The sequence below is a fragment of the Siniperca chuatsi genome, linkage group LG17 (assembly GCF_020085105.1).
Source record: "Siniperca chuatsi isolate FFG_IHB_CAS linkage group LG17, ASM2008510v1, whole genome shotgun sequence".
Taxonomy (NCBI): Eukaryota; Metazoa; Chordata; class Actinopteri; order Centrarchiformes; family Sinipercidae; genus Siniperca; species Siniperca chuatsi.
Window position 1 is genome coordinate 27034842 of NC_058058.1, and position 26340 is coordinate 27061181.

General features: G+C 40.8%; 2 protein-coding genes and 1 pseudogene across 8 annotated transcripts in view; 1 reads left to right on the forward strand and 2 right to left on the reverse strand.

Annotated features, from left to right (window-relative positions):
• The window catches only part of bag6l (BCL2 associated athanogene 6, like), a 38337-nt gene extending 30265 nt beyond the window's left edge, over positions 1 to 8072 (reverse strand). For 2 of the 6 annotated variants that reach the window (XM_044171392.1, XM_044171390.1), the window contains exons 1-7: positions 7753 to 8070; positions 7477 to 7566; positions 6774 to 6891; positions 3281 to 3510; positions 3110 to 3181; positions 2902 to 3024; positions 1624 to 1808 (exon numbers count right to left, since the gene is read on the reverse strand). In XM_044171392.1, the coding sequence (XP_044027327.1) occupies positions 1624 to 1808; positions 2902 to 3024; positions 3110 to 3181; positions 3281 to 3510; positions 6774 to 6891; positions 7477 to 7554 (806 nt within the window). In that variant the 5' untranslated portion in view covers positions 7555 to 7566; positions 7753 to 8070. The other 4 variants (XM_044171393.1, XM_044171391.1, XM_044171395.1 and 1 more) reach the window with 4 other exon arrangements.
• The window catches only part of LOC122864763, a 109143-nt pseudogene that overhangs the window by 80422 nt on the left and 2381 nt on the right, over positions 1 to 26340 (reverse strand).
• si:ch211-152p11.4 (regulator of G-protein signaling 3) lies at positions 8479 to 26319 on the forward strand. Of its 2 annotated transcripts, none has more exons than XM_044171428.1 (6): positions 8479 to 8930; positions 9944 to 10575; positions 11980 to 12023; positions 12359 to 12492; positions 22456 to 22622; positions 24967 to 26319. In XM_044171428.1, exons 2-6 carry the CDS (start codon positions 10081 to 10083, stop codon positions 25222 to 25224), a joined length of 1098 nt encoding a protein of 365 aa, XP_044027363.1. In that variant the 5' UTR covers positions 8479 to 8930; positions 9944 to 10080; the 3' UTR covers positions 25225 to 26319. The 2 variants fall into 2 exon arrangements, with proteins under 2 accessions (XP_044027363.1, XP_044027362.1); XM_044171427.1 differs by having other exon boundaries at positions 8481 to 8930; positions 10036 to 10575.

Consider the following 26340-nt stretch of genomic DNA (forward strand, 5'->3'; position numbering starts at 1 on the left):
TCCCATTTGGAGGCGGTCAGGCTCACATTGTGATCGGATCTCAGTTCAGTTCAGTTTCAGTTTATTCACAAAACAGTTAAAATACAAGTACAGTCAAGTACAAACATATAATACATAATGGAGATATATGAAATGGGACACCCTGGTAAGCTATCTGAAGCTTGAAAAGAGGGGTCCAAACATTAAACAGATAGTATTTAAAATAAATGTTTACTAACATGTTGTCTAGATTTGAAAGAGTGCAATGTATTATACAGTAACATTTACAACCTACAAAACACTTAAGAATAACCAAAGACCCTAAGCAATTAAAAACTAAAAAAACAACCTAAACTTAAAAAACGACTAAACGGTAGTCCCAAAACATTTATTTCATCAGTCTAAATAGAGACATATGGCACATGGAAATAACAATACAATTCAAATGGATTTCAGAGTAGAGTAACTTGGTTAGAAGTCCCCAGCCGTTTAGGGTATTCAAGCTTTAACACATTTTAGTAGCAACTGCTGCCTTAAAGGTGGGGTGTGCGATTCTAATCCTATACACATCTTTTTGTCAAATTCAGTGAATATCTCCTCACGGTCCGCCAGCTGTCCATTCAGTGTGCGCGCTGACACAAAATCTGGTGTGTGTACACAGCCCTGGCTCTGTAAATGGGAAACACACAAACACACAACACTATTCCAGCCATGATCTGTGTGTCAGGTAACGCTAAATGACTCGCCCACGGACATTCAGCTGACTTTCTAGTTTCCCAAGATGTGCTGCTGTTGTGATGTTAGCTATAGCAGCAGGAGAGTTGTGAGCGTCGCTGTCTGGAGCTGCTGTGCTGGCTCTGGGAAACCGTCTCGTCCTCTCTGGCTGTCAGCTTTGCAGCAGCAACTGTAGCGACAGTTTGCTAACACACACCCTAGCTAAGCTAACCAGCAACCTAGCTAACATTAGTTATATTAATTGCTGTGTCATTGTTCGCTCTGTATCATGATATTTGTCATGGTATTGGATTTCTCCAGAATCGCATACCCCACCTTTAAGGTCTTTTTGAAAACAGACACAGATAATGACATTTTTATAGTGTTATCAATCTCATCTCATACCTCTGGACCTCTGCACACCACACTAAAGCTCGTACATTTATGTTTATGTTTTTTACCCTTTATAAGATGCTTTTTCCTAGTCTTATATGTATGTGAGGGAAAGTAAATCGGAATAAGGTCACAAAATATATACATTATACAAGCATTGTGAAAGATGTTACCTTCAGCAAGCTTCAGAAGACTGCAGCTGTGGAAAAGGGTCAGTGGAAGCATTTACTTTGGACCGTGATATGGCACGTATAACTTTCTTTTGTAAAATCTGTAGTTTCACAAGATGACTAGGAAAAGTATTGCACCATATAACATTAATTAATAGTAATTTGCAAAAAGTTATTTTAACAATGAATGATGCTCAAAAAGTTTGCCAGCCCCGCCTAACTAATTTGCATATTGAGATCCGATCACAATGTGGGCACAATCAAGATAACTAGAACGCATTTCGCAATATACCAAGTGTAAATGCAGAGACACATAGATCGGATGTCATTATCCACACATCGTATTCAGTCCACAACTCTGACTTACCTGGGCCCAGTGTTGGCTGGTCCCTCAGTCTGGGTGGAGGTGGAGGAGGATGGAGGAAGAGGAGAGCTGGCGTCCATGGGTTGTGATGCTACAGCCCCTCTAAAAAAAGCGGAAGATGGCAGCGTGGAAGAAGAGGACTGAGGTACCTCTGGCTGTGAATGGGAGCTACTGTCACTGGACACTCCCTACAACACATGAACACATCACAATGCATACAAACACACCTGCACACTCAGTACTGTGGTCTGCCCTGTTGGTTCATTAAAGTGATGTAAAAATGAACACTGAAAGCATCCATCTGACGTGCCAGTGAGCTCCTGGGGAAACATGCACAGCCATGGGGTTCTCTGTTCTCATCTCTTTTTGGAGAAAAACGTGGCTTATTCATTTAACCCTTTGCGTGCTTTTTGACAGTAAACATCCAAAGATCTGTTTAGAAATCATGTAAAAAAAGAAAAAGAAAAAAAGACACTCTTTAAAATTTCAGCTCTTGCCTCAATCATCAAGTTTAGACTTTTCTTCCATAGTTACAGTACAAACACAAACTGATAGTAGCTGATGTAGCATGACCTTCCATGGTGCAGATTCACCATAATGTAATATTTCCGGAGTATTTGTGACCTAGTTAAGGTATTAACGTAGTATAAGGGCCCAAAAAAAAAAATCTGAGATTTTGAGGATAATGTTGTAGTATTTTGAGAAAAAAATGGTAATGATATAACAATAAACTCAGTAGTTATGTGATTAACACATCATGTAATTGGTTTAATTTTTTCATTTTCAGTATCTTAAAATCTATGATAATGAGGTGCTTATTGGTCAAACCTATAGTTTAAGTTCATCCACATCCCTCATTTGATACATAAAACGCAGAGTGCACTTTTTATTGTAAAATTCCAACTTTTTTCAAGATTTCTTCCCTTCATAGTAATCCTAATACTGCAGCGTGAGTATTATGTTATCCAACTTTAGGCTAAAAAATGGGACTCAGCTGTAACCCACAACTAATCCACTGACTGCATGGCAACATTACAGTACACTCCCTGTTTACATCACCCAAAGCATGATGGGAACTGTAGTGCCAAAACTAAAAACATATACATAAATGGAACATACTAAATGGAAAGAACAAGAAAAACTTGATGATGATGCCATTTCTCAGTAGCCTAACTTATTCCGATGACCTATCACTTGCCTAGCTAAGACATGTAGTGACAATGCTATCAGGCTGTAAATAACACCCTATTGTAGGTATCAAAAGCAGTACGTGTACTGTACCTCCAGCCTGTGGATCAGAGAGCAAGTGTCTCTGAGCAGGTTCTCAGCCAGCTGTAGCCTCATCCTGGCCTCACTCTGCACCGACTGGTCCAAGTTGATCTGTTCGTCCACCGAGCCATTGTTCTATACATATAAACACCTGTCAGCTTTACAGAAGAGTGAGACCGAAGGGCTAAAAACATTGGTGAAATGATGACTGAGCCTTTACCCCAGAGGTGGAGCTGACCCTGGCATTCCTTCCAGCTTCACCAACTCCAGCCATCATCTGCTGGACAGACATCTACAGAACAAATTCAAGCTGTCACAAAACATGAAACCGTTCTTCCCTTCAGAAAAATATTGTGAAATTTTAGTTTGCATGCAGCAGGGTCATCCCCACCTGTATCTGCTGGGGGTCCATGATGCTGACGGGCAGGTTGAAGGTCCCCAGCATCACGTAGCTGTTGCCGTTGCGGTCATGTGGTGCACCCTGGGAGGAGGTGGAGGTGTGGCTGCTGCTGCTGCTTCCGCCCTCTGCCCTCCCGGTGGAGACACCCACACCCCCAGAACCGAACATGGTGGCCTGAGGTGGGGCACGCTCCACCAGGTGGATTACCTTCCCATCTACATCTGAGGGAGAAACAAAGAGATGGACTTTGTTACATATTGTAAAAACGTTTACTTTCTCAAGTACGATGATTTGTCGCTATTTCCCAATTCATATGCTAAATTAACTATCTGGCATTTTTCAGTGTTTCAATTCAATTCAATTTTATTTATATAGCCCCAATTCATAACAGAAGTTATCTCATTGCACTTTTCCTATAGAGCAGGTTTTCAGTGTTGGACAAGAAGAGCATTATTATTTGGGCTCTGGTAACGTGTAATAGTAATGCGTTTTTATTTTTGATATTTCATAGACTCAACCACCGCAGCGCATTGCTGCCATCATGACAAGAAAATGTTGCACAATAAGCACAAATTATTATAACTTAAAGCTGCTCTTAAGCTGATCAATATTTTTATTTTATTAACAATGAAGCAAATGACTATATGTAATGTGAAAGGTATCAATCATAGTGATGAGCCCACAGAGAATTATCATCAGCTCTGCTGATGCTCAGTTTCCCTCAGCTCCACTGAGCCTTTTAGCCTCTTCTAGCTCATTGTTTTGGTTTTACAGGCCACAACTGTTTTGGTTGTCTAACTGCTCTCATTAACTTTAGAAGCCAATTTAATAGAAATAAACTTTTTTTTTTTCAAACGTATCTCCTTTCCTGCTATATTGTCAGTAAAATCCAGAGCAAGACAAATTTCGTCACGTCATATGTTTAACTGAAGAGGTGTTTGCTTGATGAGCATCGCCTGTTTTTTTCTTTCTCCCTGTCAAATGTCTGTCCATCATTACCTGTTGTTTTACTTTCTGAATGAACCTTGATAGTCTTGCTAGCATCAGAGCACTCTTGTTTCTTTTGAAAATTTGACCTATTACAGGAGAACGATGGCTCTGTTCCAGCAATTATTGCAACGCAATGCAGCAATTAATGTTATTTGTTACACCTGTGTTTGACAAGTCAAAATGACTGCTGTGAAAAAAGTAATTTCAACTTTAGTTTCATTCCACATTAAGAGTAGTGGTAAATCTATTTGAATGGGCTATGCATAGACATACAAATATCATAGTTTTTGACACTGCTGATGTCAAAAGCAAAGGTGAAAAATCAACTTCCCTATCTTTTGCAGGTTATAAAAACACACTGGTTGTTTGTCCCAGATCATGCTGCTCCACTATGTTCACTGTAGCACTCCTACAGACCTATATGTCGCTTTCCGTTTCTCTCTGAGATCCTTGAGAAAGCAGTCGCCAATCAGTTGTGTAACTTTCTAAATAACAATAGTTTATTTGAGGATTTTCACTCAGGATTTAGAGTGCATCATAGCACAGAGACAGCACTGGTGAAAGTTACAAATTACTTTTGAATTGCATTGGACAATGGACTTGTCTCTGTACTTGTTTTGTTAGATCTTAATGCTGCATTCGACCATCACATCCTATTACAGAGACTGGAACATTCAATTGGCATTAAAGGAGCCGCACTAAGCTGGTTTAAATCCTATCTATCAGATCGATCTCAGTTTGTACATGTTAACGGTGAGTCCTCCGTGCAAGCCAAAGTTAGTAACAGAGTTCTACAAGGTTCTGTGCTTGGGCCAATTCTATTCACCTTATAAATGCTTCCTTTAGGCAATATTATTAGGAAACACTCCATAAACTTTCATTGTTATGCAGATAATACTCAATTATATCTATTGATCAAGTCAGATGAAACCAATCAGTTAGATGAAAATCAAGCAAGGAGATAAAGACCTGGATGACCTGCAATTTTCTGCAATATTAAACTCAGACAAAACTGAAGTTATTGTACTTGGCCCCAAACACCTCCGAGACACATTATCTAAAGATATAGTTACTCTAGATGGCATTGCCCTGGCCTCCAGCACCACCGTAAGGAACCTCTGAGTTATCTTTGATCAGGATTTATCCTTTAACTCCCACATGAAACAAACTTCAAGGACTGCCTTTTTTCACCTACGTAACATTGCAAAAATCAGCTACATCCTGTCTCAAAACGATGCAGAAAAACTAGTCCATGCATTTATTACTTCTATGTTGGACTATTGCAATTCCTTATTATCAGGCTGCCCCAATAAGTCCTTTAAGAGTCTCCAGTTGATCCAGAATGCAGCGGCACGTGTACTGACAAGAACTAGGAAAAGAGATCATATTTCTGCAATATTAGCTTCTCTGCACTGGCTCCCTGTAAAATCCAGAATAGAATTTAAAATCCTTCTCCTCACCTACAAAGATCTTAATGGTGAGGCACCATCGTACCTTAAAGAGCTCATAGTACTCTATTACCTAACTAGAACGCTGCGCTCCCAGAATACAGGGTTACTTGTGGTTCCTAGAATCTCCAAAAGTAGAATGGGAGCCAGAGCCTTCAGTTATCAAGCTCCTCTCCTGTGGAATCAGATCCCAGTTTGGGTTCGGGAGGCAGACACCATCTCCACATTTAAGAGTAGGCTTAAGACTTTCCTCTTTGATAAAGCTTATAGTTAGGGCTGGCTTGGGTGACTCCTGAACCATCCCTTAGTTATGCTGATATAGGTCTAGACTTCCGGGAGACTTCCCATGATGCACCTCTCTCCTCCTCTCCCTCTCCACCTGTATGCATTTTTATCCCATTACTGCATGTTACTAACTCGACATCTTCTCTCTCCCGTAGTTCTGTGCTTTCTCGTTTCTCTCCTCTCTCCTTCTGTCGCTTTCAGCAGGTATTTCTGCCTCCAGAGCTGCAGAGACTGGATCTGTGGTTGTGGCCCACCTGCTGCCCCTGTGTTCCTGCTCGACAACTGCTACTACAATTGTTGTTATTGGCTTTATTACTATTATTGTCATTATAATTCCTATGACTATCATTCCTATTATCATTACTTTATTAATATTACCACTACCATTACTTTTAAAATAAAAGTAATGGTTGTGGTAATATTAATAAAGTATTGGTACTTCCCTCTCCCCCACCCCCAAAACCTCTCTCTCTCTCTCTCTCTCTCAAAACCTTACACGGCAGCCCACCACCATTGAGTCTGGTTCTGTCCAAGGTTTCTGCCTGTTAAAAGGAATGTTTTTCTTGCCACTGTCGCCAAATGCTTGCTCATGGTGGGATTTGGTGGGTCTCTGTAATTAATATTATAAAGAGTACGGTCTAGACCTGCTCTAAATGAAAAGTGCAATGAGATAACTTCTGTTATGACTTGGCGCTATATAAATAAAACTGAATTGAACTGTGTGTTTGCATACTGTAGGTTTGCAGGTTTCATTTACTCACTGTATTCAGTCAGCGTTCTGTCATCCTGCAGCACTCTGCCCTGGTAGATGAGCCTCTGCTTGTCTATTGGGATCTCCACTGATGATGCTATGTGCTCCTTGAACTTCTTCACTGTCAGCTGGGGGACAACACACATTACACAACCTGACATTGAAACGGACGGGGAAGAGAGGAGTCTAAATAGAGCAATATTTAAATCAGGGTAAAAGCATTAAGAACGTTTAACGCCCTACTGTCCACAAAGGCCTCTCAGATCTGCTGGTTTAGGCCTGCTAGCTGTTCCGGTGTCCAGGTTAAGATCAAAGGGTGATCGACAGTTTTCTGTACTGGCTTCTCAGCTTTGGAACAGTCTTCCAGTCAGTATTCGATCTGCTGACACTGTTTCTGCTTTTAAATCCTGTCTTAAGATACAATTTTACAGACTTGCCTTTTTGCCTGTCAACTACTTATATTTGTTTACATAATACAGCTCTGTTGTGCCACCACCTGTTTTTAACTTCATTTTAGTAGTTGTTTTCTACTTCTCTCTCTTGGATGATTTATTTGTAAATATATTTTATATGGTCTTTTAATTGTGTGTTGTATTTTGCTGTTCTTGTTTTTTCTTCTTATATTTGTGATGGTCTTTTTTATGCTGTCTATGGAAAGCACTTTGTGCTCCTAGCTCTAAGTGCTATACAAATAAAATTATTATTATTATTACCTCGCCTCTGACTTTGTAGCTCCTGCTCTGGGAGTCCAGAGTCTTCACAGTGACTTCAATAATGCCGCTTGACGCCATATTCCAGAATGTCTGAAATAATAATAAAGTTAGAGCTGTAAATTAAGCGTTAGCCAGCTAATGTTTACTATTGTGCATTAGAGATTATCTTTAATATGTGGAATAGGGGAATATAGAGGAACCAAGCTGCAGCTGATGAAGTTAGTAACCTTTATCTGCCATCAAACTAATAAATGTGGTATAATAATTAGGCAGCACCTGGTTACAGACAGCTCCAGAGCCTTGTTGTTGTTGTTATTAGCTTTTTAGGCAGCTAGCTAACGTTAGCAAATCTCAATTACCGGGAGGTTAACTAGCTAATCTCCCCTGGGGAGATCGTTGTCCACGTTCAGCGGAAAACCGGTTAGAGGTCTTGCTTTTGATTTAAGGTCTGCTAAAGTGTACCACAACATGGGCAACTGTATTTTAAAGGAAACTCTTGTTAGAGTGTGAGCGTATTCCGGTTCATCCATTAGCTAACTAGCTTAATTTTCCCAAATAGAACACAGCTCTGAATGCAACGTCAAAGGACCCCAATGACGTAAAGAGAAGTGTCTGTTTTATGCCTGAGCGCTTTTGTGTTTTGATGGCTGTCACTTTGGTAAAGTGTACAGTTATTTTAAAAAGTGTTGAACATGCTAATTATTTGTACTTTCACCTCAATATCTGATTATATATGCCGAAAAGTAAACAAATAAATAAGTATTAATTATTATTATTATTATTATTAGTAGTAGTAGTAGGCTAGTAGTAATAGCAGTATTTGTAGTATTAATGGTTGTTGTAAAGGTAAAATGTCTTGTTGTAGTAGCCTACTGAAGGTGCAATGGATTGTATTTTCTATTTTATTCTATTATTCAGACTTTCCTGTTCACACACACACTGCGCGCTCTTGTCCCCAGGGACCTGAAGCCAGTGTCCGCGGGTCGTCGTGTTTTCCAGGACACACCTCAAATTATGCGAATGAAGGAGCTTGTGTACGCGCGCGCGCGCGCGTGTAGAGCAGACTGTAGGCGGCTCTTCTCAAGGAGTCCCGGTCTGACGGACAAGTCCGGACAGAAGTAAAGGTGTGGCAGCAGTCATGAGGAAGAGGCCTATCTGTGCCATTCAAGTGTCACGGGGGGAAACTTTATGGAACTCTTCCTGATGTCCACCTTCATTCCGCGAGCTCTTTGAGTCAGTTAGTGGCATCTGACAGCGCTGTAGGAGACGGGCGGCTGACTGAGCCAACAACACATCTCGGGACAGCAGGAGCGTTGCAGGTTGGATTTCGCTTTCTTTGGGGACCTGAAATCGACTGGATCCCGAACCTTCAGTTCATGCACTTGTTGCTCATGAGATCTGGAGGAACCTAAGGATCTGCCATGGAGAAAGCTTAGTAACTGCTGGGCGAAGAGGTAAACTTAACATAGTAGAGCGGTGTCACTGCAGCTGACCTTGTGAATGCCTTAATGAGTCCAATATCAGCCTGCAGTTTTCTCCAGTGCAGCTGAGGACTGTGGGGGCTGGCTCATGAAATTAAATGACACTATCATCAAGCAATATAAAACGGCACAGGGGTAGAGTGGCTGTGTGTGCAGTGGTAACAGAGACCATGCCTTTTTTTTTCATTTTCAGTCGGTATTTGTGACACTAAGTCAAGGTTAAAACATTTTAAGTCCAAACGTTAAGATACTAGGTCACACTTTGGGATTTCTAAGTTTTTCTATTAAATAAAATTTTGATTTCACTTTTTAAGTCAAAATTATGACTAACTTAGTGGAATAATAAGTCAAAATTCTGTTTTACTAAGTAAACTAACAAAGCCAAAATTATGACAGGAAGTTAAGTTATGTAAGTTTATGTAAAAAAATAAATACAAAAAAAGCAAAAACATTATATATATATATCTCAGAATCTGTGGTATTATGAGTCTTAAGTGTTTATATGTGTGTATATGTAGAGAATCACTGCTAATCAAGATCCAACTGAGGAAAATAAATCAAGGGACTACTTGTGCTGAACTGACAGTAAACCTTGGCATTGTGTCTGTTTGTGTTGTTGGTGGTGCAGCTTGTGGGAACAGAATCCCTTAATTATGCCTTTTTATATCCCTAAGATTCTTAAATTATGATTAAGGTGAAATGCTTATGGAACTTTCTGAGGCAAGACAGCTGTATTTGATCCAAAATAATCTCCGCTTACATTAATGATTTAACCCTTTGTGTGTGTGTGTGTGTGTGTGTGTATGCATAAATTAAGAGAGGTTAAAGGTCTAAGCTTCTATAAGGGAAGTTGGTTCCCAAGTGGGCTGCCATTCAGTGAGTGGAAACAGTAATGTGGAGCAATTCATTGTCTCTGTGACCCATTTTTCTGATTGTCCAATTTTATCGCCTCTCCCAACCCCAATCCTCTCTGCTTTGTTTAACAGGCTGTGCTTCACTGCAGCGCTGATCTTTTATTAACCCTTCACATCCTCACATCATTTCTGGCCTTTACTTGTCTTTTTCACTTTTTTTGCAGCACTTCCTTTTCCTACCGTTCTCCATCACTTATCATACAGCTACCATGCGTAGATTCAGCTCTGAGGGTTCCCTCCTGGATCTTGACTTCCTCCCGTGGAAGAGGGTGGCATTGAAGAACCCAGATTATGAGAAGAACCGGGAGTCTGGCACCTACACACCCCACGTGGAGGAAGATGAGCTGAAAGAGAGGTCAACTGGCCTGACTCCCACCATCCAGGAGCCCAGACCGAGTCCCGGCAAGGCGGGGAAGAAGGAGCTGACCAAGGAGCACAGCGTCAGCGCAGAGAACCTGAGCAAGCTGGGGAAAGTGGACAAGAGCCACCTCGGAGTGTGTGTCATCAGTGAAGGCTGCAGGGCCTACAGTGACAGCCAGCTGGCCCCGGACACCCAGGACAGCACGGAGAGCGTAGAGAGAGACGACCTGCAACCCCAATCTCCATCGTCCTCCTCCAACCCCTTCTTCAAATCCCAGCACAGGCACCACCATAAACTGAAACTGTCAGCCGCTAAACTGCACCTCAAGAGTCTGTTTGGGCAGGTGGGACACCAGTTAAGTTTCAGTCTACACGTAAGAGTAGAGCAGCATATAGGCAGGTTCTTAAAAAGTCCTAAACCTAATTTAGATTATACATAGTAAAGGTTCGAACATGTAGCCCATTTGTACGGTGGCCCTGAGAGCTCAACACACTGAAGTCAGATTTCCATCAGTGGTGGTGGAAAATGTGCTAAAATGTATGCTGTTTTTGGTAGTGTTGGTAGTGTTTTCTGTTACAGCACATTTCTGTATTTGGTTGTGTGTTCTTACTTTGCAGCATTCTAAATACTGCACACGTGTCAAATTGGTGAAGATGTTTTCTTAATTTTGTTGTTTTGTCTTTTTGCATGTGTTTTCTTAAGTTGCAGTGCGTTGAGCTCTCAGGGCCACTGTACATTTGGTACAAATCTTGCCAAACTTTTACATTACTGCTGGACATTTTTTAAGCCTTCTGTATGGATCTGGATTTTGGACATTTTTTTCCCACTTTCCATCTGTTGGTCTCTGTTCAATTCAGTGTGCCATAAAAATTGGAGGAATTTGAGTTAGGTCAAGGATTGACTTTAAAAAGTCTGCATCATTACTATGCAGTGATAACTTAGACTAAAGTAAAAGCAGACATAATGTTCACAAATTTTCCAATGTACACATTGAAATGTTGTGATCTGCAATCACTTTAGCAAAGAGTTACCTATTTACACATTCAGCAGACACAGACAGAGCAACATTAACATTAATTTGGAGTCGCATTTCTGGTCTGGAAACGTCTGCCTGCTGTGGCTGAAACCAATGCGGTGAGAGCAGTGAGACTCAACCAAAACAGTAAAGTTGTGGGCTGAAAAACCAAATCAATGAGCTCAAAAGAGACTATAAAAATGTTTTTCCAGCTGAGGGCACCTGGAGAGTTGGTGAGAATTCTCTGTGGGGTCATTGCTACAAGCGACCACTTTCACAATACACATAGTGTTATGATTCATTGTTAATATGAAGTATTGATAATAGGTGCTTTAAATTGACTGGTTAAGTTAAGTTTAACATTTTAAGCCAACACAAACATAATGTCTTTCAAGTACTATAGATGAAATCATACAGCTACCATGTCAATATGTCCATCTCCATCTGCTGATGACAACCATGTGATATGGTTGAAAACTTATGAAAAAGCCGTTAAGTGCATCTTGAGTTGGGTTTGTCAAACTATGATCTTTTAAAATATGCTGGTCTGCTTATTCTTATCCTACATGTTTATAGGTTCTCAACTGTCATTGCTGTAGCTTAGTTTAGAGGTTTAAACTGAATTCTATGTCACAGTGACACTGAGATTTACACTGAAAGCAGATTTATTGGGATTTTCAGAGAGTGGAACAGGAGGAAGAGCTCCAGTTAACTCTGTGGTTTCTGTTTCAGAGTCCTCATTCCTCAAACTCCAACCTGTCAGATCAGAAAGACAGGTAAGAATCCCATTTATTTTCTTTTGTTAATTGTTAGATTGATAGATGTTTTCTCATGTAAAATAATATAACTGTTAATATGTCTTCACCACACACAAGGCAGTTAATTCACTGTCCTTAAACAAAGATTGGATGTCTTAAAATTAAATACATTTGATCCTGAAGGTGAGGCAGTGTTTTTTAATCTTACCCTTATAAGATTGTTGTGAAGCTACATCTCCTGTCATTTGTTTTGAGAACCCTCTGAGATGTGATGATAGCAATATCTTTTGGTATGATCTCCTCTGGCTGATGTCTGCTGCCTCTGCCTTACCTTATGTGATCCTGGTCCACAGTGCTACAGAGAGGAGGTCTCGGCTACTCTTCATGCGTCAGTGGAGTCAGGTGGGCCACAGTAAGAACAGGAAGATCAGTCGAGAAGAGCTGGAAAAATGGGCCGAGTCCCTGAATGCCCTGCTGGCCAGCCAAAGTGAGTCCTGCTTTGTTCTGAGATTTGAGTTTTATTTAGCCAAACACTTCTTGGAGGCAGAAATCACTTTAATGATTGATTAAAGCATTTGTTTGAGGAGGTAAACAAATTCTCCTCTCTTTGTTTTTGAGTGCAAGTTGATTAACTGGATTATTTTCCATTTAAATCCCTGAACATTTATTTATTTAGCACCAATTCATAACAGAAGTTATCTCATTGCACTTTTCCTATATAGAGAAGGTCTAGACCGTACTCTTTATAGTATTATTTACAGAGATCCAACAATTCCCACCATGAGCAAGCACTTGGCGACAGTGGCAAGGAAAAACTTCCTTTTTAAGAGGCAGAAACCTCGAGCAGAACCAGACTCAGGGTGGGCGGCCATCTGCTGCTGCCATTAAATTCCAATTAACATTTGGCATAAAATATTTGATAGTGTCATCCAGCCCATTGCGATGTATGGTAGTGAAGTATGGGGTCCACTCAGTCGTCATAGCTATACCCGTTATGACAAACATTCAACAGAATCTTTTCATGCAGAATTCTGCAGATAAGACGGTGTAGTCCCTCGTTCGTCCAGGAGTGTTCTATCGTAGAAAAGGTTTCAGTCGTAGTCATCTGGACACTGTTTTCAGAATTAAGACGTTTCAGCTCCCATCCGGAAGTCATTCTCAATTGTGAAAAAATGGGACGGGAACTAGAAATCTAAGCTACTCTGTGTTACATAAGCCCTGCCCTCAGGAAGGAATCTACCTGAGTATCTGTTAATGGTTAGTTTCACCTGAAACTAACCTAATTGTTTCACAATTAAGCAAATTAAGAAATTTAACATTCTTTTGAATAAGAAGAATCTAGGAAAGGACCAGCACAACAGGAGATCAGGGACTGAACAAAGGGAGACGTGTGTTAACAGAAACAATTGGATCAAAAACTTATCAGACCGCATCCTGACACAGGCGGAAAAAGATGTGCTCTTCAAAGGGCTCAACTTTTCAGTTACATCCAACCACATCCCTACAGTGGACTACATCACAGCCACAGAAACAGCCATTAGGAAGAACAAGATGACAGAAGAAGAGGCTGCAGACCTGAGGCTACGTGTCACAGCAACACAAAAGAGTGCCAAACCGCCTCCTTCCAACATTACATCCGAAGAGAGGAGGGCACTCTCAGCACTGCAGAAGGATCACAGCATAAACATTCTACCAGCAGACAAGGGTCGCTGCACTGTGATTCTGAACACAGCCGATTATGAAACCAAGGTCAACAACCTTCTTGAAGACACAACCACATATCAAAAACTTAAGACATCCAACCAATAGCTACAAGAAGAAGGTTAGACTGTCTACAGAAGCTTGAGAAGGAGGAAGTGATAGACAGGCCTCTGTATTACAGACTATACCCTGGGGAAGCCATTCCTTGCATCTATGGCCTTCCCAAAATTCACAAAGAGAATGTTGCATCGTGTGCAGCACAGATTCCATCACATACACCGTAGCCAAACATTTGACTACAATCTTGGCTCCACTGGTGGGGAACACAGTACATCATGTGGAAAACACGCAGAAATTTGTGGACAAAGTGAAACATCTCCAGTTGGACCCAGATGACATAATGGTTTCTTATGATGTTGTGTCCTTGTTCACCTGCATCCTGACCTCAGAAGCGGTGAGGAGAAGACTGCGGGAGGACTCCTCTCCTTGATTGTTCTACAGGACGGAAAGGACGGAAAGCTCCAGATAGAAGTGTACAGGAAACCAACACATACAGATCAATACTTGCTCTTTGATTCACACCATCCATTACAGCACAAGCTGGGTGTAATCCGGACATTACAACATAGAGCCCAAGAAGTGCCCACCGGCTCAGAGGGTAAGAAGAAAGAGGAAAGGCATGTCCAGAATGCTCTCTCAGCCTGTGGGTATCCTACTTGGGCAATCAACAAAGTTAAAAGAGCCAAAAAACAGGACAAAAGTGTAACTGAACCAAGAAGGAACGGTGTCTCCATTCAGTATCTGGACTGTCTGAAAAACTACAAAGGATCTTTAGACAGCACGATGTTCCTGTCTTCTTTAAACCAGGCAACACTTTAAGACAGAAACTCGTTCACCCTAAGGACAAGTTGTCCACACAAAAACAGAGCAATGTAGTCTACTCCATTCAGTGCAGTGAGGAAAACTGCAAAGAACGGTACATAGGTGAGACCAAACAGCCACTTCACAAAAGACTTTATCAGCACAGACGACACACTAACTCAGGATTACAGAGCGCCGTGCATTTGCATCTAAAAGCTGCAAACCACACATTTGAAGACAGCGAGGTGAAGATTCTGAGTAGAGAGAAGAATTGGTTTGAACGGAGTGTCAAGGAAGCCATTTTTGTGAAAAAAGAGAACCCCTCTTTGAACAGAAATGGTGGTCTGAGATTCAATCTGCCCAAAGTCTATCACAGTGTATTAACACCTTGGTCACGCCAATCACATGCTAATCAGGTACTTAACAGTGATGAGATAGGTGCAGCCAGAAAACAATAGGCCTGATTACTGATTACTGGGCCATCTTGGAAACAATTAGGTCAGTTTCAGGTGAAACTAACCATTAACAGATACTCAGGTAGACTCCTTCCTGAGGGCGGGGCTTATGTAACACAGAGTAGCTTAAATTTCTAGTTCCTGTCCCATTTTTTCACAACTGAGAATGACTTCCGGATGGGAGCCGAAACGTCTTGATTCTGAAAACAGTGTCCAGATGACTACGACTGAAACCTTTTCTACGATAATTCTGCAGATAAATTTTACACATACACAGAAAAACACCAACAAATGCATGTAGAGCAGAATTAGGCAGATACCCACTGATAATTAACATTCAAAAGAGAGCGCTCACTTTTTAATCACCTTAAACCAGCCCTCTAGACTCCCTCCATTCCAAAGCCCTCCAAACTCAAGAGCTGAGAAAAGAGTCCCCTATGTCAGTCGGTGCTGAGACTAACTGCCCCCTCTCAGACACACTCTGACCAGTCTCACGACAACACTGCTTTCCAAACACCAATCAGGTTTATTTGCATTATGTTATAATTTGGTTTCCTCTATTTGGAACACTGGAAAGAGGAAACTAAAAGCCAAAGTAGATCAGAATGTTATCTGGCCCTACTGTTAGAGACAGATCCTGACCAAATACAGGTTCAGTGATCACAAACTGGACATCGAAACAGGAAGACACAAAAAATCCTGGCAACCAAAAGAAAACAGAATATGTGGTCACTGTTCGACAGGTGAGGTTGAGACAGAGATGCACTTCCTCCTACACAGAGATGCACTTCCTCCTACACTTCCTCCTTCGATGAAATAAGGAATGTTTACTTTAACAAGTTCAACATTGAAAATACTCCTAGGAGAAGAGGACAGACCATATATGCCACAACCTGAGGGACAGTGAATGACCTAGACACACGCACACGCGCACCTGTATAACTTCTCAACTGCACTTTTGCCCTGATAGAAGTGGGGCCTGAGGTTGGCAATGTCGGCTGATAAGTTTGTCGGTCTGTCCGTCGTTCGCCTATGTCCAGAGGATGGTACATTGGTGTGAAAAAGTGTTTGCCCCCCTTCTTGATTTCTTATTTTTTTGCATGTTTCTCACACTTAAATGTTTCAGATCATCAAACAAATTTAAATATTAAAAGATAACACAAGTAAACATAAAATGCAGTTTTTAAATGAAGGTTGTTATGATTAAGGAAAAACAAAATCCAAACCTACATGGCCCTGTGTGAAAAAGTGATTGCCTCCTAAACCTAATAACTGGTTGGGCCACCCTTAGCAGCAACAACTGCAATCAAGCATTTGCGATAACTTGCAATGAGTCTTTTACAGCGCTGTGGAGGAATTCTGGCCCACTCATCTTTGCAGAATTTTTGTAATTCAGCCACATTGTAGGGTTTTCCAGCATGAACTGCCTTTTTAAGGTCATGCCACAGCATCTCAATAGGATTCACGTCAGGACGTGGACTAGGCCACTCCAAAGTCTTCAGTTTGTTCTTCTTCAGCTATTCAGAGGTGGACTTGCTGGTGTGTTTTGGATCATTGTAATGCTGCAGAACCCAAGTTCGCTTCAGCTTGAGGTCACGAACAAATGGCCAGACATTTTCCTTCAGGAGTTTTTGGTAGACAGCAGAATTCATGGTTCCATTTATCACAGCAAGTCTTCCAGGTCCTGAAGCAGCAAAACAGCCCCAGACCATCACACTACCACCACCATATTTTACTGTTGGTATGATGTTCTTTTTCTGAAATGCGGTGTTACTTTTACGCCAGATGTAATGGGACACATACCTTCCAAAAAGTTAAACTTTTGTCTCGTCAGTCCACAGAGTATTTTCCCAAAAGTCTTGATGATCCCCAAGACTTTTGGGAAAATACTCTGTGGACAAAAATGTAACTTTTTGGAGACTAATATTTAAATTTGTTTGATGATCTGAAACATTTAAGTGTGACAAACATGCAAAAAAAAAAAAAAAAAAAAAAAAAGAAATCAGGAAGGGGGCAAACACTTATCCATACCACTGTATCTCAAAGATTATTTCCATGAAATTTGCGTTGCGTCAATAAGGAGAGATCAGTTGAAAGGTTTGTTGAGGTCAACCACAGAGAAGGACTTTGGCGATTAGACCCCATTGATGTGATGCATCTTCAATAAGCATAGGCCCATGAAGATAAGAGATAGGTGGAGTCCCCCAGAGTCTAGATGTGCAGGTGGTGGAGTAAAGCCAGCATATGGAAGATGAAACCTCTCAGTTGAATCTGCTGGATCATACAGAAAGATCATTGGTCAGATATGGTGGTGTCAGAAATTAATGAAAGGGATTTTGACAGCGTGTGAAAGTGGAAGTGATGGAGTACATTGAAGCGGAAATTGCTGGTAAATAGCAGGAATTCCCACCAGAATGAGGAGTGAGAGGGAAAAGATCTTCCTTACTGAACTTTCACCAACTTTTGCTTGATTTATGGTCCAGAGGATGAATCCTAATATTTTTGGTGACCTCCAGACCTTTCTTCTAGCACCACTATCAGGCATCTGGGAACAAATCCACTAATCGTGATTCCATTGAAATGTATCTGTTTTGGTCCAAAATATGGCTGTTATAAATGGTAGTGCAACCAGGCTCTAATAGCTGCTTGCAGAGCTTTAGTCCGTTACATTGTTTCAGTTTGTCACAAGAGTTCTAGGTAAGCACATGAGGGAGTCCAAGGGCGGAAACAATTAGTAAAAATGATTACATATATGGTAGAAATGTGCCAGTTAAACAGGAGAAGACCCTAAGCTAATGTAAACAATTCAGACTTTAGAACATACAATAAGGCATTACAAATTATTCGTGAGGTAGGATGCATTTAACATGTTTGTATAAAGCCTTGAGGATACACATGATGCGTTTTGCTTTATAGCAAAGACAACTCCACACGGTACCTTTTTAACTGATGTTAGCTGATAGCTCGTCTTTTACCTCTTACACTTTTCATTGAGGTTCTGACCTGAACTCTACACTCTGACATTTAACTGACTGAGCACTTCTGCCTTGGAGAAATGTTTGTGCAACTAAAAGTCAAATCTGTCTCCAATGCCCCCTGCTTTCATCAGAACTCACATGTTGCTGTAATGTTAACATCTGAGACGCCACTGGTGGCGGTGCTGTGCAATAAAGTTAAAAGAGCAGCACTTCCCTGAACCTGCTGTTTCTATGAACAGAACAGACAGTAAACTCCAAGACTGTTTAAAAATCACTGCTATAACAGAGTTTGTCTAAAAGTCTCTCCAGCTAGAAGATGTTTGACCAGTCTGACATTAACAAGGATTATGATTGCAACATTGCATCATTAGGAAACCTGCACGTCTGCACAGGTAGATTCCTTAATCACTTTTCTATTTCCTGATAATATATTTTCTCATGGTGTATTCCAGTATCCTCCAGTATCTACTGACACACTCTTATTGTCACCCCTGGTTAAACCCTCTGATAACACGGACACTACAGGATATTTTGAATGCCACAGAATTGTTTTCATTCACTTGTCTGCTTTAGAGATTAGTGTCTCTGCATGTTGTAGCCCATTTACTAAAAATTATGTACTTAACATTATTGCTTATCATTTCTGAGAGCATGCTCTGGTGTTTTAGATTTTTGAATGTGCTTCATATCATATCTACCAGGCAGCCACTAGGTTTCATTCATTTCACTGCAGTATGAAAAACAACTTGTTGAGACTTTAGACTTGCTTGACTTAAAGTGCTAGAATTTAAAAAGGGGTACTTCATGGTCTGCGTCAAAGTCAGTTTACTAGTCATGACTGTAGTACTCAGTTTGAGTATCTCATCCTAGGTAGAGGTCTTCAGTGGTCCACACAGAAGTGCTACTCCGATAAATCAACCTGACTGATATACAGTATTGGCCAGTATAGTTTTTCCACTTATTAGAGTCACCATTTATCACTGTAAAATGTCCCACTCACTACATATCTTAGTCACAATTCTTAAAAAGAAAAGGAAAAAAAATTGTCCATGTTATCAGCTTATGTAAAAACAATTGACCCATATATAATTGTTTGAGTTTTTTTAAACTCTCATATCAGTATTGGTATCTGGCTCAAAATTCCAAAATTTTCCATAAGTATCTGAGACCTAGGACCTGACTCAGGCCAGGTCCAGATTATATCCAGTCTAATCAGGTCAAGATCCCACTATATTGACAGATGTGGCTCTGTTCGAGCCACCTGCATTTTGGAATTAAAATTGTCCTCGAATTTAATTGGATTCAGTCCGACTGTCCTTTGGTCAATTTCAAATCGGGTCTCTTTGAATGTTAATTTATAAAGAATATTAAGAAAACTTCACTCAGGTTCCCAATTGAAGAAAAGATCTTACTTTAACTTCAGAAGAAAAGAAAAATTATGGTGAGCATTCATGAAAGTATGGAGAGCAACACACAAGTAGCTTGTATCAGCACTTCTCTGCAATGTTAACATCTGTTTCCCATGCCAATAAAGCCCCATTGAATTGAAAATGAGAAAGAGAGGGAGTAGCATAATGCAAATTCCACATAGAATTGTTAAATAATAATAATGTAATGGCAGTGGTAATATTAATAAAATAATGATAGTAATAATAATAACAAGACTAAATATAGCTGCAGGCAGAAATGGGTGGGTTCAAACTTTTTTTGCTCAATGGAAGGAAGCAGCTGGATTGGCCCAAATTAAAGCTGTGGGAAGCAACGAGCGGGTTTCGGGCTTCATAAAGTCGAACAAAGTCAAGGAGTGAGACCAATCACACGCTTGTTTCATCATCGCAAAGCCTGCAGCGTTTCAATAATTGTGTACTCAAAGTTCCACCAGTCGTACCCCCTTTCTCAGATTTAAAATAAAAGTGGTGTGTATGTTCAGGAGATAGCGCGTGATGTCTATGGTGAGTTTAATTAGGATTGCTTGAAGACATCTTGAGTATTGAGCAAGTATGTGATAGGCCACGCCCACTCGCACCAATCAATATGAAACTACAGATTTTGGTTAATACTTGCCCCCAGAGCATGCACACCAAATGTGGTGAAATTCTGTCCACCGGGTTTTGAGGTACAGTTTTCTGGCATTTGTGGCGCCCCCTATGAGTCAAGCTCAAAATGCTTTGGCACGCCTGTTCCCAAACAAGGCCTGAAGACATCTCCCAAGATTTGTGATGATGATGCTAATAAAAAACAGACACAAACTCAATAGCGTTCTACCGCTTCGCAGTTTGAACGTCAGTTTAACATCAGAGAAGTGCAGGTCGTCCAGGTCTTTATGTCCTTAAGGCATGCTTGAAGTTTAGCTAACTGGTTAGTTTCATCTGGCTTGATCGATAGATATAATTGGGTCAATAAAAGGGTCAGTGGTATTAATTTGGTATTAATACCAAAACTCAGATATCGTATTGGCACCAATATCCAAACCTTTTAAACAATACCCAGCCATATCCAGTATATTACAAAACTCCCTACACCCCTGTGCAATATCACTAAAATATTAAATGATTTAAAATTTTATCATCTTACAATAATTGCATTTCTTTAAGTTGAAGAGTAGGGTATTTGATCTTATGTATGATTAAAAACAGGTTAGATAAACTACACTGAAAATACGGGCCCAACAGTACAAACTCAATGCAACAAAAGTGATTACACCTGTGATCAATTAAAGCAAACTGCATGAACAATTACAAAACTAGATCGTGAGACTTGATAAAGATGGCAGAGGGCACAAGAGCATCAGCAGGCTACTGACCATAGGCAGAAATGCAGCTGCAGCAGTGGTTAGGAGGGAACAGGTGTTGGGGAGATGGCACCGTGAACGCAAGTTTGTATAAATACTGAAATACTGAATGAAAAGACGACTCCCAGTCTCAAGAAGCTTGGCAGGAGAGGGATTTTCCAGCATGACAATGATCCCAAACACACTGCAAAAATCCCAAGAGCTTTTAAAGAGGAACAAAGCGAACTATGACCTGGCCAAGTATGTCCCCTGACTTGAATCAACACCTTTGGGGTATTTTAAAGCATAAGGAAGAGCAACACAACCGCTCCAGCACTGAGCAGCTAAACAGAATAATCTGAAGAATGGCAGAACATACATCGTGGGCATTTAAAAATATAAAACATAAGAATGGAATCTGACCAATGAAGGGTGTACTGAATTTTATTGCTGTTGGTTCTTAAATACAGACCTTCCATTATAGTTTAATTAGTCACAGCAACGTTTCTGTTTTCTAATTAAGTAGCTTCATTCTTCTTGGGCGCTGGCTAAAAACAAATATTTGTTGTATTAAATGGACAGGATTTGATTTAGTTATTTCAGTGATATTACATGCACTCAGTTTTGTTATATACTGCAGGTGATACGAATTTACCTCATTAATCTATACACTCACAGTTGACTGACTTTCAATGGGGTTTTCTTGAATTCTTAAATACATTTCAATGGAAATACATACATTCACTGCCAACAAATGTGTGTGTGCAGACTCAAACCAACCATGTGCTAGTGACTCCTAAAACAGCTAGACAAGGTAGTTTTTAACAAACCTTACTGAAATGGGTAAACAGTGCATTTGCTGGGGACTATTTTCAGCAGCTGATGAATCCACATGTGGGGCTCTGGTGAGTATTTGGGGCAGCAGGACGGTGTGTGTGGGACTGAGTCAGAATAAACTACAGTCAGTAATGTCAGTTATGGAGTAATACCTTACTTCTGCTTTAGAGATTAGTTATCTGTCTAGCTGCAATGTATTAGGAGCAGTGGGCAGCCGCTGTGCAGCGCCGGGGGACCGACTCCAGCTCTAAGCCAGTGTCAAGGCCACTGACAGGAGAATGAACCTAACATACATGTGTTTGGTACGGACTCGTGCCCGAGCAGCCACAGCTGTGGGTCGCCCGCTTGCCCCGTGGTCACAACCAGCTGAAGTCTACGACATAATACGTAATACTGTATCATAATCCAGCTCGGCCTTCCTCTGTGGATCAGAGGGAATGCAAAATATATTACTAGGATCTTATTAGCCACCATAAGCTACTTGGAATTCCAGTATCAATGAATATGAAATGAGGACTAACCACTCTGTGTGACTTAGCATCCTTATCAGTGCCATGCTAATGTGGAGTGCTCACATTTGTGAACTGTGACATGTTGTACGTGTGTTGTCAGCAATTTGAAGCCTTCCTCTGTACAAAGCAGTGAGTCATGTTTGATTCCTCAGACTAAAAACACGCCGTTACTTTGCTGCTGGCAGTAGTTGTGTGTTTCTCATGTGCTTATTAGGCCTGAGGGATTGTCGTGTCTGTGTTCTGTGTGTGGGTGTCCTCCTCTTGTAACATGCGTAATGTGACGTTGCATGGTGAGGTAAGCCCCACTTATCTTCCTCCTCCTCCTCCTCCCCTTAGCTGGTGTTTCAGTGTTTGGAGCATTCTTGCGCTCTGAGTTCAGCGAGGAGAATCTGCAGTTCTATCTGGCCTGTGAGCAGTACAGACACTCGTCCAACAACTTCAGCCTGCAGAGGAGGGCCAAGGACATCTGCGCCTCCTACATCCAGCCAGGTGCCCCCCGGGAGGTACACGCCTGCTTTTTTATTCACTCTAGCTGCATGCACTAAAAGCTAATCTACGCAACCTTTCTTCATGAAACAGGAAGTGTAATTCAAGTCCTGTCACATGTCCACACCTGTCTTTTTTTCTCCCTCAATGCACTTTTTATTACTCAGTCGGCGTCTCCCTCCAAACAACGTGCTGTGTGTGTTTTGGATGCTGCTTGTGTTTTCAGAAGCTTATGTGGGTGCTTCGAGTTTATCGTCACAGCATTACATCGATAGCTGCATTCATGTGGAGCCTTCGTTCCACTAATAGAGCAAGAGTTCGAGCATAATAAAAATATCTTGTGCTAACACCTCAATTACAAGATTGTTTTAAATTGAACCCATATTTAAGCAGAGAGAGAGAGAGCCTCCTTTAGACTGAGAATCTCTTTTACCAGAGTGTCGTGGCCAAGAAAGGCAGCAAAAACAGCGAGTCCCCGACTAACAACATGCAATGGATAACACAAACTATGATCAATAAGATTTGCTAGAAGAAAGTAAGATTTGTCATTCTGTTGGGGCTGCTGTAAAGCAAGACTGTATAACTTTTGCAACAGTTGCAGGGTAATGGTAAATTTAATTTCCTGCCAAATTTCCGAGACTTCTGACTTCTTGAATCTCAAGTATTTCTAAAAAATAAACCAACCCAAAACCTCTTTCGTTAGAAGTTCAACACAGACAAGCTCATCCGCTTCATCTGGACTGCGTGGGTGTGGCTTGATCAGATTTTAATGACAGTGACCAAACAACCCACCAACTGTCATCAGATTCAGTTTAAATGTTGCTAAATGCTGATTGATGCATGCAGTTACTAAACACTACATAGTGTGTTCATGTAGGACCCAGTGCTGATAGTAAAAGGCTGAAAGAAAAAGTTTTTCGGGCCTTTAAAGAGTCCCCATCAGGTGACCTGGCAGAGAGTGAAGAACTTACTTTGGTGATAAAACCATTGAACTGTTGTATAAACGTTGTATACACGTTGTATAACAATAGCACAAGTATTATAGAGTCATAAAGTCAGCAGACTGACTCGGTAAGGTCAGCTACATGACACATCTAAAGTTTGCTAACATTAGCTAAAATTAGCCACCATAAATTACTGGTCATACCAGACCAAGTAAGGCTGTAGCAGCAAAACCCCTGAGTGTACTGAACTGGACACAGGTGTGTTTTGTTATTTATGAATTCAACATTTCATTTGTAAAAGAAAGTTTGTTATTACTTTTTTCCCGAAAGTTACATAGCAACACAACATTTCACGCGCTAATCAGTAGATGTAAATATGTCTGTTTGTAATGTCTCTACAGTTCCAGTACGAGTGGGTGAGCATGCACACAGTCTTCTTCCTGGGAAGACTCCTTTCCTTTCACTTCCAAGCTCTCTCAACACTTTTCTGAAGAACATATCATTCTCAGGACAGCCGCCTTTACTAGGTGACATTTACTTGTTCTAATGAGAACAAACATGTTCTCAGGAAACAGTAATGTTCAGCAGTAAAACAATAAAACTGCCACATGCTCAACGCAGGGCCATCTTTTTTCCAGTTTGCTCATGGATGAGTTCTGGATTCACTATATTGCACATGTAAGTCTGTGCTTTCTAAATAGCTTACTCGGGTGCAGCTTAATAAAACATCTTTTTATTGTAATGCCTTTCACAAGAATTGAATCAATTGTATTGATGACACACAAAATAGCTGGAAATAATTATCTTGAAATGAGCTCCCTTCTGAGCACTCTGGGTGCTTTGTTCTCCTTCATTATTTTAATGTCAAAAACTTGAGCAGCATTAAAAGATAACTTTGTTTTATTACAGCTTGGGGCTTATTTTTATGGAGCCCCCAAACGGTCACAGTGGGAATTTATTTTAAATAATAACGCAGTTTAGAGAGCTAGGTTAACTAGCTCCATTACCTAGCTCCGCTAGTTATCTATCTAGCTTCGATGACGCGGACTCGTGCCCGAGCAGCCACAGCTGTGGGTCATAATCCAGCTCAGCCTTCCTCTATGGATCAGAGGGAATGCAAAATATATTACTAGGTAACGCAAAATATTGCGAGAGAATGCAAAAACATGATGTGAGGGAACACAACATTTATTGGGAGTTAAAACAAAAGCAGTTCAGGAAAAAAAAACCCACGTGAGCCTTCAGGGGCTCCGTGGATTTTCGTAGCCATCATTCCTTCTAGTAATTATAACCACCAAGGTATATTGAGTACATAACTTAATGATGGCCAAAACTACAAAAGCAATACTGAAGGTGTAATACACTGGAACTGACCTTTGAATGAGTGTAGAGCAATTACTGTGCTGTTGTGTTGTAGGTGAACCTGGACAGTAAGACCAGGGATCTGACCATGCAGCTGCTGCAGGCTCCCTCGCACACCTCTCTGTCCCACGCACAGAAGCGCATCTACTCGCTCCTGGACGCAGACTGTTACCCCCGCTTCCTCCAGTCCCACATCTACCTCTCCTTACTCCACGAGGCTGACCAGAAGCACATGTTGACGACACACCTGGACTCTGGAGGAGGAACAGTGGCTCAGCGGTTTCCAGGAAGTCCTAAACATTGTAGACCATAAAGCTAAACATGTCTTCAAAAGATAAAGCTGCTGTGTAGGAAGTTTGTGTAAAAAATGCCTCGAGCATGTGCTTGATGTTGATGCCCATTTGACACTGTGTGTAGGAATGCAAGTCAGTTAAATCAATAGTTCAACATCTTGGGAAATATGCTTTCTTTGCTTTCGTTCAGATTAATATCAGTATCTCATGTCTTTGTTTCGCCCTGCTTTCAGTCTTTATGCTAAACTAACCACATCCTGACTCCAGCTCAGTGCTTACCACACAGACACGAGACTGATCTCGATCCTTTCATCCCACAAAATGCAAATAAGGTAATTTCCCAAAATGATAAATTATTCCTTTATTTGCCTTCTGCAGCACTAGCTACAGTTGGCCCTGAGGATTTGGGAAAACTTAGATGAGGTAATTTTCTTTCCGTTATTTTACATATCTCACAAAACTATGCAGCTCGTTTTAATCATTAAACATCCTCCCTGTACACAGCTAATGTCCTCATGGTCCAATAGGCTCAGTCTGCGTTTCCTCTGCTGACAGAAAAGAAAAACAAGTTCAGCAAGAATGAGCTCTTTGCTAAAAAGGTCAAAGTACTATGTGAGTTACTTATATAGCAAAGGTGGGAAACCTAAGCAAATTGACTGTGACTGGTAAAATAACTACACGGCTAGAGGGAAGTTGAGTTCAGTCTGCCTCAAAATACTATGCTCCACTGCTCAAACAGAGACAAACTGTGTATGCATAAAATAGCTTAAGAAAACAATTTAAAGTAGGTTGTTTGTAATGAGTATGTTGAGAAGCATTTCCTTGAATGTTGGTCCTGTAAAAATGTAAACACCCCGATATGAGGAAGAACATTTTAAAGAAACAGCGTTTGTCAGGTTTCAGAGTGTGAAAGTGAAAGAAATACAATCCTGTTTTTGTATCTGATGTGTCTGTTGATACTTCAGTGGTCATGCAGAGATGGAGATCAGCACCAGCAGTAGGGTTGGGTCGATGAACGATGCCATCATCCACTGAGCCCTCTGTCATCGTAACATCATGATTTGAAAGGCAATCTAGTGAGTTGCAGCAACTGAATTTAAAGTATATGAAAGTAATCCTGTTTAATTTTTTTCATT